General features: G+C 40.1%; 2 protein-coding genes across 4 annotated transcripts in view; one reads left to right on the top strand and one right to left on the bottom strand.

Moving 5' to 3' along the window:
- Ccdc18 (coiled-coil domain containing 18) overlaps positions 1–18,034 on the bottom strand; it is a 104,297-nt gene extending 86,263 nt beyond the window's left edge. For 2 of the 3 annotated variants that reach the window (XM_055611553.1, XM_055611552.1), the window contains exons 1-6: positions 17,964–18,034; positions 15,579–15,721; positions 14,974–15,145; positions 13,035–13,193; positions 4,395–4,501; positions 873–1,001 (exon numbers count right to left, since the gene is read on the bottom strand). In XM_055611553.1, coding sequence (XP_055467528.1) covers positions 873–1,001; positions 4,395–4,501; positions 13,035–13,193; positions 14,974–15,145; positions 15,579–15,721; positions 17,964–18,008 — 755 coding nt within the window. In that variant the 5' untranslated portion in view covers positions 18,009–18,034. The remainder of the gene's footprint in view (positions 1–872; positions 1,002–4,394; positions 4,502–13,034; positions 13,194–14,973; positions 15,146–15,578; positions 15,722–17,963) is intronic. The other variant, XM_055611551.1, reaches the window with a different exon arrangement.
- Positions 18,020–21,492, top strand: part of Tmed5 (transmembrane p24 trafficking protein 5) — a 12,996-nt gene continuing 9,523 nt past the window's right edge. Inside the window, exons 1-2 of the mRNA XM_055611554.1 lie at positions 18,020–18,653; positions 20,547–20,644. Coding sequence (XP_055467529.1) covers positions 18,156–18,653; positions 20,547–20,644 — 596 coding nt within the window. The 5' untranslated portion in view covers positions 18,020–18,155. The remainder of the gene's footprint in view (positions 18,654–20,546; positions 20,645–21,492) is intronic.

Genomic DNA, 21,492 nt, shown 5'->3' with positions numbered 1-21,492 from the left:
ACACACACACACACACACACACACACACACACACACACACACACACAAATATATAAATAAATATTTAAAAATTTACTTACAAAATCTTGATGAAAAATGAAAAATGGACACAAAAAAGGATATTAAGCTATTCTACTGCCAAATGTCTAAAATATTTACACTTCAAAATTTTCTTTAGAGTCAGGCAACATAACTAGGCAAACATTCTACCATGTCTATAAACTAGCACTTAATCCCACACTCAGGAGGCAGAGGCAGGTGATCTATGAGTTCAAGGGAAAACTGATCTACACAGTGAATTCTAGGACAGCCAAGGCTACACAGAGAAACCCTGTCTTGAAAAAACAAACAAACGAAAACAGAAAAGAATAGAAAATGAAGCAGAAGAACTACAGCAAATTGGAGCCCAGCCTGGGCTGCCCTGTGAGAACCGGGCCAGCCAAGATTACGCAGCAATAGCCTATTTCAAAAAATGAAAATTAAAAAAAGGTGTGTGTGTGAGGGGGCGATATGGGGCTACAAGGATGTAAAGTCAATAAAAAATAAACAAATTTTTAAAAATTCAAGCTGGGGCTGGAGAGCTGGCTCAAAGGTTAAGAACAATGGCTGCTCTTCCAGAGGTCCTGAGTTCAATTCCCACCACCCATGTGGTTGTAATGAGATCTTGCGCCCTCTGCTGGCATGTGTAGGTGTACGTGCAGGCAAATCATTGTACACAGAATAACTAAATAAATCTTTAAAAAGAAAAGCTACTGAAAACATTGAAGGTAAAAAGCGATCTGCATTAAAAGCGATACGGCGCACAGCAGGCGCACAGCAGGCGCACAGCAGGCGCACAGCAGGCACGGCTCTCAGGGCTGCACACCACGCACCTCTTTCCTTGTCTGCTTTGTTCAAGTAAGTCCACCTTCAATTTTATACATTCCTCCTTGGCCTTCTGCAGACTGTGTTCCTTTTCAATCACCATTTTCTGACTCTGCTCTAATTTATCTTCCGCTTCTCTATAAACAGAGGATAAACTTTAAGAACTGTTAATATGATTGCTGGAGAAATAGAAAAATAATGCGACATAATTACTTTAAGAATAATTAAATCAGTGAGTTCAAAAGACAAATATATAATGACAGAGAAAGGCATATTCCTAAGTTACCAATAAAATACTATTTGTGTGGCATAAAGAATACTTTATGTAAAGAACCCCATGTAAAGTAAAAGTTCATATCATATTTCAAATTCACTGACTGCGAATGGTGGCACCCAGTTATATTCACAGCATTCAAGAGGAAAAAGCAGTAAGATCAGAAATTCAAAGTCATCCTCAGCTACAGTTTTTACAAAAATAAACATATTCCATACAAACTAGAAGCACCTCTATATACTTCAGAAACAAAGCAAATATAATTGCTACCACTTCTACAGCCAAAGATATTTTTGATTGTTCAATCCAATGAAAAACACAAAAACAGAAAAGTAGCAAGAAATACAAATTTTGAGCAAGAAATTTTTGTTATTTGTTGATGATTATCATTTAGTTACCTAGAATATTGAGGACAATCAAAATAAAAAAAAAGATTAGACTAACGGGCTAGAGAGACGGCTTAGTAGTTAAGAATACTTGTTGATTTTCTAAGGGACCAAGGTTTGATTGCCAGCATCCATATGGCAATCCATGTCCAGGGAATCTGACAGCCTCTTCTGGTCTCCATGAGCAGCAGGTATGCACACTGTACACAAATGTACATGCAGACAAAATACCCAGACAGGACTGCTAAGAGGAAAAGGTGCTTGCCACCAGTACTGATGACTTCAGCTCAGTCCCTGGAGCCCATGTGGAGTGAGCGCAGTAACTCCGGCAGGTTGTCCTAACCGTCACACGTGTGCCATGGCATGCCCACACCACTGCCCAACCCCAATAAAGAAACCAATGTAAGAAAAACATTTTTAAAAAGAAATATCCGAATACAAGTAATTATTACATGTGATATAAATATGAAGCCAGATACAATGCTGCAGTCCAAATACTAGGACATGAGGATGACGAAGCGCCAACCTGGACAACTTAGCAAGACCTTATCTCTTAAACCCACAGCAGCTAAGTTAACCCGTAAGGGCACACAGGAAAAACCTTTCAAGAAAGAGAAGATAAAGTGTTATAAAAGGAAAAGGTGAAGAAAAATGCAACTGGAAAAGGAGACAGGAAGGACTAAAAGACATGGGAGATGGCAGGGCAGAAAGAACACAGAGAGGGACAGCTAACACTAGAGGCCTTTGAAAATCCATATGGAAACCCACTATTATAAAAGCTTCCTAAAATACAGAGAAAAGTTGGGGGCAGTTCCTCAAATAGATACCACACACTGAAAAAACAAAAGGTACCATCTTCCCATACCACTCCAGAGTAACTCTTTTTGAGTTACTGGCCAATGGGTCCATGAAACATCAAACTTGCAGGGTATGGCCATTGCTCTTAATTACCATGACTCCAGAATTTGTTTGTCTGTTTTTCCCCTTGTTTGTTTCTCTGTGTGTACTCTGGCTATTTTCAAACTCGCTTTGTAGACCAGGCTAGTCTTGAACTCACAGAGATCCACCTGCCTCCGTCTCCCAAGTGATTAAAAGGTATGCATCACCATGCCCTGCTTACCCTCCAGAACATGATGGTAAGTCTCTACTGCTGAGGATACCACATGCTTGAGTACAGAACATGAAGAGATCTAGCAAGTACTCAACTCATGACTAGATTTCCTAGTGCTCAAAGGTTCTGTGCATGTGACAGGAGAAGAAAGCTCATCATCATCTCATCCAGAGGAGCCCTTCCAGCTACAGTAATGACCTGCCTCACTAGATATACCCACGATACAATAATGGCACAAATTTTAAGGGAGTAACCAACCATTTTCTCCTTGGATTTAAGGACTGCTCCATGAGCAGAACCAATACCTGGCAGTGTCAACAAGGGTTAGAGCCTGTGGCCAAACTGGCCGTACACCTTAGGTGAGGATCTCTTGCTATTATCTGCCAAATGGACACAGGATGAAAACAACTCCTACTGAGTTGTTATACTATCAGTTCATCACTCAACCCTTATAGGAGATGCTTCATCTTACACTTGATGGCAATTAACACAGAGACCCAAAACTTGTGAATATGCAGAGAATAAGAGGGTGTGGCATGTTCAGCCTTAAATGGGACATCTAGGCTCAGAGATCTGCATGGAAGAGAGAACCTAAATATTTTAAGAGCTAGAGAGTAGTAGAGAAATCACTGTTTTCCAGAAATTCCAGAATGTAGAAAGAAAGATAGGTACAAAGTCCTACCCCTAATTGAGGAGCTATTGGCATTTGATAGTTTCTGAAAGAATGAGAGTCACTTTTCTTTAATGGTGTAAACCCTGGTTTAACTCCAAACTGCACTCCAGGACAGGCCCCATGCCTAAGAGTAGTTGGCCAACACAAAAATAATTCAAAGTGGGGGTTGGGGGAGACTGAGCAAGCAAGTGAGCAAGCTCCTGCACAAACATCTGAGAAGAGTGGGAAGAAAGGAATGAATATGATCAAATACATTGTATGAAACTCTCAAAGAATAAAAAAAAACTGATCAAAAAAATTCAAAAACCCTGGAATGCATTTAAGCTAATATATGTATCACAAAGAAAGTTCTAAAACTGATAAATTTAAAAGACATTTTAACATACATCAGACTCACCTATGGTACTTACTAAAATTTAGCTGCATGTGGTGGCACATGCCTTTAATCCCAGAACTATACAGGTAGAGATAGGTAAATCTCTGAATTCAAGGCCAGCCTGATTTACAGAGTGAGCTCAAGGACAGCCAGAGCTACACAAAGAAACCTTGTATCAAAACCAAATATAAACATATATGTGTGTATCTGAGCTTCATCTTCCAAAGTTTGTGATATATGTATGTATGTGCATATATATATATATATATATGATAGGACTCAAACTTCCCAGATAATGCTAGTACTGCTAGTCCCAGAACAGTGATGAAAATCACTCAAATATAACATGATGCCTAGTATACACTATATTCAAAATAGAATAAATGATAAAATACCCTATTTCTTGTACTTAAACTCCATTGAAGCAATGAGTATGTATTGCAATATAGGGCAAGAAATGAACTAATTCATATTAAACCCAAGTATGCAAATAAGCACCTCAGCTGAAAATAATCCATCTTTAGTCCTTGTACGCTGCATTCAAGTTACAGCTATGAGAAGCTATAATTGACTAAATGAATCTGATGATGTGTTAAAACATTATTAGGTCACCAAAGAATAGTGGGGAGAAGAGACAAAAATTAGTAAGATACAACAAACAGAAGTACAAAGTAAAAAAAAAAAAATTTCAAGCTAAACAGTGTATTTACCTCAAAACTTTATCTTGAGCTGAAACTTCCGCTTCCAAATTTAGAATCTGTTCTTCTAAGATTGGGATGTTGGCTACCTGCTCTTGGGCAGACTCAAGCAAAGACATCTAAAACAAAAACAGATAAAAAAAATACTTTTATGGTTTCAGGAAATAAATCTATCTTAGTCTTTCCTTGTCAGATGAGAAGGCTCAATAGGACACCTCAGGCACTGGCTAAATGGAAAACCTATCTTATCTATTCCTTTGATCAGCTTTAATATATATACACCATCATCATAACACAGGCTCAGAATATGACCTGCCATTATGTGTAGTTTCCCTCAAGTATACTGAGATACTTGAGGGAAACTACACATAATGATTTACTACACATAATGATTTTTTTATTTTTCTTTATCTTTATTTATTTATTTATTTATTGGTTTTTCAAAACAGGGTTTCTCTGTGTAACAGCCCTGACTGTCTTGGATGTGCTTTGTAGACCAGGCTGGCCTTGAACTCATAGAAATCTGCCTGCCTCTGCCTCCCAAATGCTGGGATTAAAGATGTGAGGCAGCACTGTCTGGCATAAAATAATTCTTAACATTATTTAGGAAGATTAATTTCACATGGTAGAATACATACACACATATTAGACTATATATATATATATATATATATATATATATATATATAACCAAAATAAAGAATTATGTAAGAAATATATATTGAATTTTTGACTGAAAACTAATTTTAGAAAGCATGTTTAATAAAAAAAAAAAACCTAAATAATTCAGAAATACATAGTAACCCTATAACCAGAAAGATATAGTAAAACTACTGAAGTAGGGAAGGAATACACAATGCAAATGGTGGAGAATTATTATTTAATTAATCAATAATCAGAATATTGATGAGAACTGCTTATACTTGAAAAGCAGGTTGAGAACATGAAGTTGGAAGCAGGAAAGGCATCCTGGAGAGAAAAGAAAAGATTGTCCAGAGTCTCTACAATAAGTCCTCACCCTCCCTTTTCCAATGCCTAGAACACCAGCAGCCAGGTAAAAGAGTTTATTATATGAAGATACTGAGAGTCCTCAGAGATGAGGCGGAGATATAAATAAAGGGATCAACACAAAGCCATAGCCCCCAAGTTTCTACTCACATCTCATTTGAAGCTATCCCACAGGCAAAAATTCAGTCTTCTTGTTGAGTGTGTGTGTGTGTGGGGGGGTTCTTTGTTTAATTTTTGTTTTTGTTTCGTTTTGTTTGAGACACAGTCTCTCTCTACATAGCCTTGGCTGTCTAGAACTCACAATGGAAACCAGGATAGCCTCAAACTCACAGAAATACTCCTGACTGTGACTCCCATGTGATGGGATTAAAGGCAAACACCACCACACCTTGTTCTAAATATTCTTTAATGAAGAAATTAGCTCCAGAGCTGGGCACAGTGGCACATGCCTTTAAGCTCAGCACTCAGGGAGGCAGAGGCAGAGGCAGGCAGATCTCTGTGAGTTCAAGGCCAGCCTGTTCTACAAAGCGAGGCAGGGCAGCCAAGGCTACCCTGAGAAACACTGTCTTGAAAACAAAAACAAAAAAAGAACTTAGCTCCAAATAAAGACCATTATACATGAGCTCTCCTCTGGGGGACTTGGTGAATACTTGCCTCAAAAATGGCCACTTCTATAAATCATCACTCACAAATGAAGCCTACTAAACAGACTTCACTAACACATAGGCAACTTCTAAATTACTTTTAAATATCTTTCTCTTAAATATGAATAACCAAAGCACTATGACCTTTCTAAAAGCTAACAACAAGCACAAGCAAATACAAAAAAAAAAAAAAAAAAAAAATCTTTTTAAAAAATTTATTTTCTTTTCTTTTATGTGCATTGGTGTGAAAGGCCCTTCATACGTAATCAGCATAATAAAGGCCTATGCAAAGGCCTGTCAACATCATGCGTGTGGTTTATTCTGAGCCAAGGCTTCTCTGAATAGTCCTGGCTGTCCTGGAAGCCTGTAGACCAGGCGGGCCTCAAACTCAGAAATTTGACTGCCTCTGACTCCCAAGCACTGTCAACTATCACCCAGCAAACATAAAAATTTTAAACTCCAAGGAAAAAGAATTAGTCTTAAAACTTGGAATATGAAAAACACAAATGGACAAAAGATTACGTGCTAAGCAGAGTGATTCACAATACACCAGACTATAATGGGTTAGCCTGAGGCTTTTCACTTTCCTTGCTGTACCTGATTCAAAGCAGAACTGGAGAACACACAATGGGAAAGCAATGCTCTGAAATATTTAATGTATGATTTTATCCTAGAACTTAATCATGAGTTAGTAGGACTCCATATTTTCAGATAGGCCCATAAGAAACTAGAAGAGAAGCTACGTGAAGAGGAAAAAAAAAGGGGGATTTAGGAGATAGCAATTTCAATTAGAAAAACACCAGAGATGTTAGAATAGAATAGCTAGCAGGCCTGAAAGACACACACTCAGGAAGTAGCAGAGCTGAGAATGGTGGCATATTCCTGTTATCCCACTACTTGAGAAGGCAGGAGGATCAGGAGTTCAAGGTCAACCTTCCTGTATTATGAGTTTAAGGTCAGTACAGGCTGCATAAAATCTCAAAATCAGAGACAAAAACAGAAACAAAAAACAAGGGCTAAGAACTTAGCTCAGTTTGTAGAGTTCTTGCATAGTATGTAGTAGACTTTTTTGTTTGTTTTTTAAGACAGGGTTTCTCTGTGTAGCTTTGGCTGTCCTGGACTCACTCTGTAGACCAGGCTGGCCTCAAACTCAAGAGATTCGCCCACCTCTGCCTCCCAGTGTGCTGGGATTACAGGAATGCACCACCTGCCAGGCACAGGAAATGGAGTTTATCTTGAGCATCTCACTAACTGGATATAGTAATACCTGACTATAATCCTAGCCCTTGGGGAGTGTTTATCAGTTTTCCCCAAGGGAAAAGGTGAAGGGAGAAGGTTTAGAAGTTCAAGGCCATTTTTTAACAATAATGAGTAAAGGACAGTCTGGGATATATAAGACCCTGCCTCACTGGGTAGTGGTGGTGCACGGCTTTAATCCCAGCACTTGGGGGCACAGGCTGGTGGATCTCTACGTTCAAACACACCCTGGTATACAAAGTGAGTTACAAGACAGCCAGGGATACACAGAGAAACCCTCTCTCAAAAAACAAAAGGACCCTGCCTCAAAACAAAAATTACATTAAAAAAGAGAGAAAGAGCACACAGAGAAAGAAAAACTTAGACTTTTGTGTAAGTATAGGTTTATAATGATTTTTTGTTTTGATATAATGCTGTTTAGGATTTTTGAAACTGGCCATGCAGTTCTGAAACTTCTTAAGTAGACCAGACTATCCACAAACTCAAGGTCCTCATGTCTCAGTGCTGGGACCACAAATGTGATCCATCACATCCAGATATACAGTACTTTCCTACCACCAAAAATATTAGCTCATGGATCTCATTCTGACCTTCAAGCTGACACTTAACTGAGAATGATCCTGAATATGACTTCCTTTCCTTCAACTCCCACATACTGAATACATAATATATCATTTAACCACAGTTATTAATGTAAATCAAGCAACTCTGTATTCTAGTACTGATAAGTTTACCTTTTTCATTAAAATTGAAAAGAAAGTGAAAGAATCACTATTTGAAGATGATATGATGGTACACATAAGTGACCCCAAAAATTCTACCAGGGAACCCCGAAAACTGATAAACACTTTCAGCAGAGTGGCTGGATACAAAATTAACTAAAAAAAACAAAAACAAAAACAAAAGCCAGTAGCGCTCTTTTATACAAGTGATTAAACGATCTGAGAAATTAGGAAAACACCTTTAGATATAGACACAAAAAATATAAAGTATCTTGGTGTGACTCTAACCAAACAAGCAAAAGACTTGTATGAAAGACACTTCAAGTCTCTGAAGGAAGAAACTGAAGAAATATCAGAAGATAGATCTCTCATGCTCATGGATCGGTAGGATTAACATAGTGAAAATGGCCGTCTTACCAAAAGCAATCTACAGACTCAATGCAATTCCCATCAAATTACCAACACAATTCTTTACAGACCTTGAAAGAAAAATTCTCAACTTCATATGAAACAAAACAAAACAGGATAGCTAAAACAATCCTGTACAATAAAAGATCTTCTGGAGGTATCTACATCCCTGATCTCAAGCTGTACTATAGAGCAGCAGTAATAAAAACTGCATGTTCCTGGCATAGAACAGACTGATGGATCAATGAAATCAAACTGAAGACCCAGAAATAAACCCACACACCTGCGGACACTTGATTTTTGACAAAGAAGCCAAAAATATACAATGTGGAGGAGGGGGGAGCATCATCAACAAATGGAGCTGGTCTAACTAGATGTTTTCATGTAGAAAAATGCAAATAGATCCACACTTATCACCCTGCACAACATTAAAATCTAAGTGGATCAAAGACCTCAACATAAAACATCCTAACTCTATTAGAAGAAAAAGAGGGGAAGTTACTTGAACTCATTGGCACAGGAGACAACTTCCTGAACAGAACACCAGCAGCTCAGGCTCTAAGTTCAACAATCAATAAATGGGACTCATGAAACTGAAAAGCTTTAGTAAAGCAAAGGACATAGTCATCAGAACAAAACAACAGCCTACAGATTGGGAAAAAAAATCTTCACCAACCCTACATCTGACAGAGGGCTAACATTGAAAACATATTTTTAAAAACCAAGAAGTTAAACACCATCAAACCAACTAATCCAACTAAAAAATGGGGTACAGGGCTAAACAGAGAATTCTCAACAGAGGAATACCGAATGGCAGAGAAACACTTAAAGAAATGTTCAACATCCTTAGCATCAGGGAAATGCAAATCAAAATGTCTCTGAGATTCCATCTTACACCCATCAGAATGGCAAAGATCAAAAACTCAAGTGACAGTACATGCTGGCAAGGTCGTGGAAAAAGGGGAACACTCCTCCATTGCTAGTGGGAGCACAAATTTGTACAACCACTTTGGAAAGTAATCTGGCACTTTCTCAGAAAACTGGCAACAGCTCTGCCTCAAGACCCAGCTATACCACTCCTGGGCATAATACCCACAAGACACTCCACCATACAAGAAGACTTGCTCAACTATGTTTATAGCAGTTTTATTTATAAGAGCAAGAAACTAGAAACAGCTTAGATGTCCCTCAACCAAAAACTGGATAAAAAAACCTATGTTAGTGAGATATCCAGGAAGCAGAAAGACACGTTATATACTCACTTATAAGTGGATATTAGACATATAATAAAATATTTTAATATATAATATAATCATGGTAAAATCTGTACACTTAAAGAAGCTAAGCAAGGAGGACCCTGTAAGATGCTCAATCTTCATTCAGAAAGGCAAATAGGATAGATTTCGGAAGAACATGAAAACAAGGAGCCTACCACAGTGGGCCTCTGAAAGACTCTACCCAGCAGGATATTAAAGCAGGTGCTGAGACTCATAGCTAAACTTTGGACAGAGTGCAGGGAATCTTATGAAAGAAGGGGGAGATGGAAAGACCTGGAGGGGTCTGGAGCTCCACAAGCAGAACAACAGAAGCGGGGCCCAGGGGTCTTTTCTGAGACTGATAGTCCAACAAATGGACCATTCATGGAGATAACCTAGAACCCATGCACAGATGTAGCTCATGGCAGCTCAGTCTCCAGATGGGCTCTCTAGCAAAGGACTGTCTCTGACATAAACTCAGTGGCTGGCTCTTTGATCACCTCCTCCCTGGTGTGTGGTGGGGCAGCCTCACGAGGTCACAGAGGAAGACTATGAAAGACAGTCTAGATGAGACCTGATAGGCTAGGGTAAGATGGAAGGGGAGGAGGTTCTCCCCTATCAGTGAACTGGGGAAGGGGCATGGGAGGAGATGAGGGAGGGAGGGAGGGAAGGAAGGAGGGAGGGAAGGAGGAATTTGGAGCTACAGCTGGGATACAAAGTGAATATGAAGATCGCTTGAAGATGGGAGCTACAGCTGGGATACAAAGTGAATAAATTTTAACAAATAAAAAATTTATATAAAAAATTTGTGTTACATCTATACAATAGAATACTATTCAGCTATTAAAAACAAGGACACCATGAAACTTACAGGGCAAATGAATGGATCTGGAAAAGATCATCCTGTTCAAGGTACCATGGTAGAAACTCATGGTAAGATAGGAGTCTACCATAGATGTCCTCTGAAAGACTCCACCCAGCAGGGGATCAAAGCAGATGCTGAGACTCACAGCCAAACTTCCAGCAGAGCACAGGGAGTCTTATGAAAGATTTGGGGGGGTATAGAAGGACCCAGATGGGACAGGATCTGGGCGCAGCAGAGGAATGCAGACTGATGCACCAACCAAGGACCATGCATAGAGAAAACCTAGGCCCACTGCTCAGATGTAGCCAATAGTTAGCTCAGTCTCCATGTGGGTCCTCCAGCAAGGGGCCCAGGGGCTGTCTCTGACATGGACTTTGTTGCAGGCAACAAGTCAATCACTTCCCCTGGGTGAGGTAGCCTTGCCAGGCCACAGTGGAAAAGGATGCCGGCAGAACTGAAGAGACTTGATAGCCTGTGGCTAGTTGGTAAGGAAGGAGGGTTACCCCTTTCTGAGGACTAAGGGAAGGAGATAGTGAAAAAGGGAGGAAGAGTGGGACTGGGATGAGACAAGGGAGGGGATACAGCTGATGTAAAGTGGACAAACAGAAGAGAATATTTGTGTGTGAGTATTGCACCTGCCTATGTCTGTGCATGTGTACAATGCCCATGGAAGCCAGAAGAGGGCATCAGAGTTAAAAACTGTCAGGAGATAACATGCAGATGCTGGGAACTGAACATGGGTGCTCTAGAATAACAACAAAGGGTCTTTTTGTTTTTTTAGAGACAGGGTTTCTCTGCGTATCCTTGGCTGTCCTGGACTCGCTTTGTAGGCCGGAGATCTCCCTGCTTCTGCCTCCCCGAGTGCTGGGATTACAGACTTTACCCATGGAGCCTGGCTTTTTAATGTATACAATGTTCTGCCTACATGCCAGAAGAAGGCACCAGATCGCATTATAGATGGTCCTGAACCACCATGTTGTTGCCAGGATTTGAACCCAGGTCTCTGGAAGAGCAGCCAGTACTCTTAGCCACTGAGCCATCTCTCCAGCCCCGCAACAAACTTAAGTGGTTAAGAACGTAACCACTGAGCAGCCACACTATTTTCTTAAGGAGAGAAAGGATGAAAGGAAGGAAGGAAGAAAAGAAAAGAGGAAGGAAGAAAGGCAGGCATTGTTGCAAACTATTTTTTGGGCATACCGGTTTACATTAGCATCTCTCAGTGACTGGACATCTGGAGTTTTTTTCATTTGGTAGCGTTTTGTTAAAAAGGGAGGTGCCACCACACCAGCTAGTTAGTCCTATCTTATGATACCAATAACACAGTTTAAACAAAAATGCAGAGCCAGATATGGTGGCGAATACCTTTAATCCAGGACAGCCAGTACTACACAGAAAAACCCTACCGCAAAAAAAAAAAAAAAAAAAAAAAGATAGGATTAAGTTACAGTATCACATAATATTGCTAACAATAAATAAATAGTGGGAAAGCCATGTAAAATAATAAAAAAAATACCTATGAATATATATGAAGTAAAAAACGTCTAGAGAAATGGCTCAGCAGTTAAGAGCTCTACCTGCTCTTCCAAAGGACCCAAGTTCAATTCCCAGCACCCACACGGTGGCTCATGACCACCACTCTAGTCCCAGAAATGCAGGACCTTTTTCTGGCCTCCACATGCACTGCCTGCACATGGAATACAGTCATACATGCACACAAATACAAACACACAAAATAACAATTTTTTATTAAAAAGAGTAACAAACTATTCAAAATAGTATGGATACTATTTAAGACAGACAATAAGGGGGTTTCTAAGTAATAGAAAATTCAGGATGATTTTTCTTTTTTTAAGATATATTTTTATTTTACGTGTGGGTGTTTTGCCTGTTTGTACATCTGTCCACCACGTGCATGCCTGGTAAGCACCAGATCCTCAGAACTATAGATACAGATAGTTGTGAACCACCATGTGGGTGGAAATGGAAAATGAATAAGTGCTCTTTAATCAGTAAATCATCTCTCCAATCTCATGTTTTTTCTATTTTTTAAGTTAAAACAATAAGATTTTAAGAAGCTGATTTATCTTAATGCAAAAATTATTAAAAGTTCTCTTAAAATATCTTCAGATATGATAGTGATTTTAGTCCCTGTCAATATTCAACTAGCATATAGAAATTTTTACCTATTAGATAGACAACATACGTATGTTCTGGTTATTAATCATCAAATAGAACAAATAATTGAAGACGGTGCAATGGCACATGCCTATAATCCCAGCACTCAGGGAGGCAAATCTCTGTGGATCTCTGTGAATTTGAGGCCACCCTGTCTACAAAGCAAGTCCAGGACAGCCAAGGAACACAGAGAAACCCTGTCCGAAAAAAAAAATCAATATACATCCATACACACACACACACACACACACACACACACACACACACACACAAATATATACATTACAAATACTCTCTTAGCAAATCAAGAGACATACTTTTGCTTTATATTGTGTCAATTCAAAGTGGATAGATTCTATCTTAGTCATTAAAGAATGGTTCTGTGTGACCAAATAAGCATTCTGTTGCCTAAGTTGATTAAGCTTCTCTCGAAGGCTTTTAATCTCTTCATCCACAGAAGCAGATGAAAAAGACACCTGAAAATAAAGAAAAGAACAATGTACACTAAATTATCTGATATTCACATATAATAGAAAACGGCAATAATCGCTATTATAGTCGTTGAAAAACTCCGGACAATAACCATCATGACTGATAAAGCATGTGTGAAAGACATTCTCTCCTCATAGTGCAAATTAAGCACAGACTGGAAAAAGAGAGGTGCACTTTATTAAACGTGGATGCTATCTGATAAATCAGTTCACAATATCACTCCTGCAAATACACTATAGAAATCTTTGTATTTCTACACTTAAAGACAGTCACAACGACACTGATGTAGAGGAGTATAAAAGGAATGCATATGCCAAGAACCAATGAGACGGTATCTTTAACTTACACATGCACTTTTATGGAGCTATTAATTTTAAACATAATATATGAAATAATGATATTTTAAGTTTGTGAAATATTTTTAATTTTTTATACAAAATTATGTACAAATTATAAAGTCAAGCTATCCTGGGCCAGGCATGGTGGCACACACCTTGAATCCCAGCACTAGGGAGGCAGGTGGATCTCTGTAAGTTCCAGGTCAGCTTGGTTTACAAAGAAAGTTACAGAACAGCCAAGGCTGCTATACAGCAAAGCCCTGATTCAAAAAGAAGAGGAAATAAAACAACAAAGCAAAAAAACCTGCCATCTTTACTAGCTGTTTTATTAATTAACTGTTACCTTTTTTATTTTTATTTTTTGAGACAGGTTTTCTAACTCAGGCCTATCTCAAGCTCCCTGTATGGGCATGGTTGACTGAACTTCCGACCCTCCTAAATCTTCCTCTTCAATGCTAGACAAAGTCACCAGGCTGTTTATGAGGTGCTCAAAATCAAACAAAGGCCATGTTTACTCAGCAAGCACTCTACCAACTGAATTACAACCTCAGTCTTTTTGTTGTTTGCTTGTCTGATACAAGGTTTCAGTCCAGGCTGTCCTGGAACTCAGCAATTCTCTTACCTCAGTGTTCCCAGTGCTAGGATTATAGGCATAAACCACCACCATGCTGGCTTTTTCTTTTAACATTTAGTTTTCTAGTGATTCCAGGTGCATAAAAATAATTACTCACATGCCTTTCCTCTTTATAAAAAAAAAAAAAAAAACTAACGTATTTTATATTTTTATTTAAATAATATATACTGCCAATGTCTACATAATACATTAAAAACTTTCTTTTCTTTCATTTTTGTTGTTGTGGTGGTTGTTGTTTTTGGCTTTTCAAGACAAGGTTTCTATGTTTAACAGAGCCCTGGAGTCCTGGACTTGTTCTGTAGACCAGGCTGTCCTTGAACTCACACAGATCACTTGCTTCTGCCTCTCAAGTACTGGCAGGCACCACCACAGCTGGCTACATTGAAAAGCTCTTAACTGTATTTTAAAAACTTAGTTTTCCTCTTAACTGTGGAGTTTTCATTGCATAAAAAGTTAGGATTAAAAAGAACAATTATGGGGCCAATTTAATCCTAAACAATTAGGATTAAAAAGAGCACTGGTTGCTTTTCTCAAGGACTTGGGTTCAATTCCTGGCATACACACAGAAGTTCACAACTAAAGTTACTATCTATTTCTCTGGTTTCAGAGGATCCAAAACTCTCTTCTGACCTCCACAACTAACTGCAGGCAAAACACTCATCCACATACAATATTTAAAAAGAACAATTATATTCCAATCTCAAAGACAGTAAAGGACTATTAATAACATAAAACCAAGAATAAGACATGTAATGCAAACAATTTTAAATAATCAGGTCTAAAGATAATAACCTTATCTCTTGGTTTCTTTTGAAAATCAATACTACCCGATGTCTTGCAAACTTTTTTATAAGGTGGGTAATTCAAATGTCCCAGGCGGCTAGGTTGAGCAAGTTCTTCCAAAATAATCCTTTCACATCTTGAAGGATTGCAGACATAATCAGAATTTTCACTTGGACTAACACTACAGAACAAAGAAAAACTACATTTCAGTTCTGAAAGTTTTTACTACAAATTTCTACTATAATGACCAAAAATTAGACCCATAGTTATGAACAGAAAACTGTCTTTCCAATACTTTCAATAAATCCCAATTAGTTTGCATTAGCAATTATGTATTTCCTGAACCTCTTTACTTCAGGAGTAAAAAAAGCAGCTACAACAATGAAAGAGTAATAAAATTCTGAATATATATTTTACATTGATTCTTGATATATTAATGATGTTTTCTTCATTTGTTTGTTAATATTTCCATTTTCACAAACTGACTTGTATTAAAAAGTACAGAAAATCACATCTTAGTCCAGAAGCATATTAAACATGTATATAATGAAATCTAGTCATTTTACATTTATAAATAAATACTTTAATTTATACATGTGATTTTATTTCCTTGCCTGGATAACTCTTCCCCTAAATTCTGCAAACTCCATTCTGTTACTTTCAGTTCATGTCTTAATGAAGCAACATTTGCAAGTAAGCTTTCTTCCTCATGGTCATGGTCTTTATTACAGTAGCCTGATGAAACAGATTCCATTTCCTTTAAAAAAAAAAAAAAATACAAGGAAATTTCTTGTAGATTACGTTTAGATTTTGTGGTATCAAAATATTCTCACAGCAATAAAATTTAAGAAGAAACTGTGGAAGTGCTTGGTACCAAGACTAACAATCTGAATTTGCTCCCTGAGAACCCAAAGGTCAAAGGAGAGAACAGATTTGCCACAAGATGTCTCTTGACCTACACACACAGGCACGCATGCACGCAAGTAAATTGATGTAATTTTTTTAAAATAATTTATTTAATTTTATTCTCTGTACATTGGTATGAAGGTGCCAGAATCCATGGAACTGGAGTTGCAGACAGTTGTGAGCTGCCATGTGGGTGCTGGGAATTGAACCCGGGTCCTTTGAAAGAGCAGACAGTGCTCTTAACCACAGAACCATCTCTCCAGCCCAAACTGATGTAATTTTTAAAAATAAATTTTCTCAAAGTCACAAATTTGAGGGTCAATGTATAATTGAATCAAGGTATACTTCTCTAATTAACTTCAATATAAAACCACTGCAATCCTCCATAAATCCTACCAGATGTTATGTCCTCCCATTCACAGTGGCTTTAAAATGTAAAAACATTCACATTCACAAGTCATAATCCCATCAAAATGGCATTTAGAGGATGGGTATGGTCACCATTCCCTTCATCCTAGCACTTCGGAAGAAGCAAGTGGGTCTCTGTGAGCTCAAGGCCAGCTTGGTCTACCTAGAAAGACATTGTCTCAAAACAAAAACAAAAACAAGGACCTTTAGCAATTCAACTCATAGAACTGTATGAACTTTTGTTGCATCAACTGGTGAGCAAGTATCTCTACAGTTATGAAACTAAGTTTCTTGGCCATAAAAGAAAATCAGGATAGGCTGGATGGCTTAGAAAGTAAAGGGACTGGTTGCTCTTTCAGAGGGGTGCTTTGCTCTTCTCAGCACCCACATGATGGCTTTACAAGTCTGTAACTCCAGTTTCAGAAGATCCCAAACACCCACACACATAAAGTAAAATTAGTATTTTAAAGATCACAGCAAAAGATGTTTCATTATTATTGTTATTATTATTAAAATAAAAAAAAAATAGCAGGATGGTGGTAGCACATCTTCAATTCCAGCACTTCGGTCAAGTCCTGGGCAGCCAGGGCTACACAGAGAAACCCTGTATTGAAAAACCAAAAAAATTAAAAGTATAATAAACACTAAAAAGGTTCAGAATGTCTACCTGCTATAGAACTTCCTGTATACTCTTACAATTTCACTCTTCTTTCTTATTCCATCTGTCTTTTTTTCAATGTTGTACCAATTTCATTGCCCTTCTTAAAACCTGGGCTACCAATGTTGTAATTCCCATGTATTATGTTCAAGAGTGTAATGTATTTAGGAAAGCTCAGTATTTTGAATGGACAAATGAATAATCTGCCTTCTCCCTCCCCAGTCAGGTAAAATACTTTGGTACATTAATTTCTCACTCAAAATTTCTCACGAGTGAGGTGGAATAATAAAAACTCTAGCCTTACTGGACAAAGCTGAAATTAAATGAGATGTTTTGTCGATAGAAATGTTTCTACCCTCTCTCCGTTTTTGTTTTCACAAATTTGCTCCTGCTTGAGTTCAAAGACGTTCACAGTCAGTGGCTCAGGTTCCCACTCTGCTTCACATCTATTCAACAGCTCTGGTTTTATACAGGACAATGAAGGAGGAAAAGGGAAAATTCAGACTAAAAAGGGCTGTTCAGTACTGTTTGACAGCGTTTATGTCAGGTTTTTACGCTCAGCAGTTTCTAAAGCAGCGATGGATACGTCTTATATTCAAACATGCTCGTTTCCTTTGAGGGCTATTTACCTCTGCTGAGTGTAAGTGAAGAGGCTCATCGCCCGACCTAGAGGGCCCTGACAACGGTATCTTCAAGCCTAGTGACAAAGGCGTTCTAGGTGCACACACACACTCCCCAAGGAAAGGACAAGCACTTTTTACTCTATAACACCCTGTGACAGGATTTTCCGCTGGAGAAAGAGGACATGGTTTTACAGTGTTTTATTTCAAGGAAGAGGTCCTCCGCCTGCCCAGAGGGAGCGGAACAAGATCTGGCGTCCTCCTTTCCGACTCCGCCTCAGCTAAAACAAAACGCGTCACAAGCAGGCGACACGAGAGCGCAGGGCCGGGCCGCACGCACGTCGACGGTCCCACGAGAAAGGGGTCCCTCAGGAAAGCCCGTTTCCAACCAGGAGTCATTTGCTCACCGACAAGGTCGCAGCTGGGGTTAGCGACCCCAGACCAGCGCGCATCGCGAGGCTCCTCTGCGCTCGGAAGCCTGGGACACGCTCGCGGGCCGCGCCATGGAAGCCTCGGACACACGATGAGGAGACGCTGCGAACCTCCGCGGCGCCGAATTCGAACCGCCGCGGCGGCCGTTGGGACGCGCCTCCCGGGCCATGGCCCCGCCCCCGCGCGGGGCATGCCGGGAAGTGAGGCTGGGCGTGCGGGTGGGCCGCAGGCCGAGTTCGCACCGGACTACATTTCCCGTCGTTCCGGCAGGCGCCGTTGATTGGTGCGTGTGGGGGAAGCTAGGATGCGGAACCCTGAAGCTTGCCAACAGGGGCGGCGGCCCCACCCTCAGCCGGCCCCGTGGAAAGCCGAGCGTGAGCCGCCGCCTCCCGCAGCTCCCCCAGACTCTGGGCTTCGAAGCCGAGGCGCCAGCATTCCGAACCTCCCTAAACGCTGCCAGTCGGAGACCGCCAGGGATGGGCGGCAGGGTCTGGCTGCCGCTCCCCGCGCTCCTCCTGGCCGCTCTTCCCCTAGCGCCGCTGCGGGGCGCGGCCGGCTTCACGCCCTCCTTGGACAGTGACTTCACCTTCACGCTGCCGGCCGGCCGGAAGGAGTGCTTCTACCAGCCCATGCCCCCGAAGGGCTCGCTGGAGATCGAGTACCAGGTAAGTGCTAGGCCGCCGCGGCCCGCGCCGCCCCGCCGCAGCTTCTGCGAGCCGCCACCGAGGCGGATGCGGGCGTCGCTGGAAGCGGGCCTCCCCGGCGCAAGCGCGCAGGACGCGCCCGGAACCCGCAAGTTTGGCCCGTCCTAAGACTGACACCTACCCCCCTTCTTCCCTTTCCTCCGGTAGGAGAGAGGCCAGCGCTGGTGACGTGGGTGGCGTTACGCCTTGCTTCTTAATTCACCCCCAGCTTTTCCAGCTAGCGCGCATACACTTCAGGAAGGGCGCGATACACGTTCCTTTTTATTATTGGACGAAATGATGACACTTGTTTGAATCACCCTCACCGCTTTGACCGAATTCCGACAGTATAAAGTCGTCGCGGTGTTTGCTGCAGTTAAGGAATTTTTAATGGTGACTATGTGAATATCTCTTAAGTCAGAGTTGAAAGGAGCTGTTGTCGTATTTAGGGGAACATTTCCGTCCCGGTTGTATATACACTACTTTAAAATCAAGTAAGCAATGCACCAAAATATATGTTGATGTATTTTATCTTTGAGGCTTTTTTTTTTTTTTCAAATTAAGGTTCAAATGCTATTTGGTATAGAGTAAACTTTATGTAGTGAGCTGGACTGGTAGCTCAGCAGATACCGCATGCACGTGCAGCACACACATACACTTATTAAATATTTTTTTTAATTTTATGTGGAATTTTTATATTAAGATTATTTGTAGAAGTTTGCAGTGAGTGCAGGAAGCATCCAAAATGCTATACAAAGTCTCAGTAAAAATGAGATTACAGCTTAATAATCATTTTCCACTTGGGAGCGAAAGTTTAGCATTTACTGAACAGTTAGTTTGTGCAAGGAGAAGAAACAACTAGAGAATCTCTGTTCCCAGGAGTTTAGGGTTCATAGGCAAGCTTTGTCTGGATTTGAGGCTTTTTTTTGTTGGTTGTGATTAGCTGCTTGTCTGGTTGGTCTGCTTTTGAGGCAGGGTTTCATTGAATTTTATATTTAGCCCAGGCTGGCCTCAGAACTTCGTAACAGTCCTTCTCAGTCTCCCAAGTACTGGTATTACAGCATAAACCATCACATCTGACTTAAACTGTAAGTTGAATACAGTAGCATTACATGTTGTTAGAATAGTCATTTCTTGTTTTCAGAGAATAGGCTTGTTGGAAAAAATAAAAATAAACCTGGAAATGAGATAATGAAGAAATTAGGCCAATTTCAGAAAAGGGGAACACTATTAGATGTTAATGATTTTAGGGTGTGTAGTTTGAGCATTCAGGGGTGTACTGGAGTACCGAGTTGTCGCGACCTTTGAAGACTGTAAAGGCGCAGGGTAGGAGTAAAGAAGGATGTAGACCACCTGATGAGGCAACAGACAAGGGACAATAAATGTGTTTTAGAGGATAATAGCTTTTCCCTTATTTTTTGCAAGGAGACTACTGGGTAGACTGAAAGACGGATTTAAAGGAAGCAAAAATAAATGCAAAGAAACAAGAACTGTGGGGTTAGTGAAAGAGTCTAGATGAGAAAGTAATTTTTATTAATTAAAATTTTCCTTGCAAGCAAGCATGGTGCCATATGCTGGTAACTGTAAGCACTCAGGAGGCCAGGGGAGGAGCATGACAAGTTCAAGGCCAGCCTAGCTATGTAATGAGACCCTGCCTCAAAAAGTAAGTTGCGACAGTTGGCCTCCACACACATTTTTAAAGGCAGGGCATGGGGTGCCTTCAATCCCAGCTCTGAGGCAGGGTAAGTCTAGTGTACATAACGAGACCCTGTGTCAGGTGGACAGATAGATGATAATAAATGTTTACATCATGTGGTTTATTTTATAGAACTTTCTATTTTCAGAGTTTGTAATACATATTTTTTTCTTCTGTAGGTTTTAGATGGAGGAGAACTAGATATTGATTTCCATCTTGCCTCTCCAGAGGGCAGAACCTTAGTTTTTGAGCAAAGAAAATCAGAAGGTGTACACACGTAAGTTGTTTGTCTGAGACACAGTATGTACACACACACACACACACACACACACACACACACGCATGTATGTATGTATGTATGTATGTATGTATCTCTTGCTGGCGTGGAACTTGCGACAATCCTTTTACCTTAGCCTTGTAAGTGCGGAAATTACAGATGCATACCACCATGTCTTTTGGCTGGTGAAAAGTGGAGAAAGTACCTTAGTATTTGTTACTATTTTTCAGTATTATATAACTGTATAGTTTTAACAGTCTTTGATAGTGGGCCATTTTCCTTCCACTCCACTTTCATTTTTTGTTTGATTGAAACTAGAGTCTCTGTTTCCCCGGCAGACCTCAATTTCGTGGAGTCGGGGTGCTCCTGCCTTAGCCGCCCCAGGGCTGTGATGTCTGTAGGTGACACTGTAGCTGTCCGGCACCAAGAACACCACAGCCAGCCAACTTTTTCCTTTGTTTTTTAGTTAATCTATTGTGACATATCTCCCTTCTTGGCTTAAAAAAAAATTTTTTTTGTTTTTGAGACAGGATCTCAATCATGTAACTGATTAGACTAGAACTCAGAGCTCTGAATGCTGGAATTAAAGGTGTTTACCAGGATCTCTGAGGTTTTGTTTATTCATTTTGTTTTGTTTTGTTTTCAAGAGAGGGTTTCTCTTTATAGCCTTGGCTATTCTGGATTCACTTTGTAGTCCAGGCTAGCCTTGAACTGGAGATCTGCCTGCCTGCCTGCCTCTGCCTCCCTGAGCACACCCGGCTCCTTTTTTTTTTTTTTTTTTTTTTAATTTATTTTAGGTGTATGGAGTGTTTTGCCTTCATGCATATATGTGCACCATGTGTGTTTGA

This window comes from Psammomys obesus, unplaced genomic scaffold (genome assembly GCF_907164565.1).
Source record: "Psammomys obesus unplaced genomic scaffold, mPsaObe1.curated_primary_1811, whole genome shotgun sequence".
NCBI lineage: Eukaryota > Metazoa > Chordata > Mammalia > Rodentia > Muridae > Psammomys > Psammomys obesus.
This window is presented reverse-complemented; position numbering and strand designations above follow the sequence as displayed.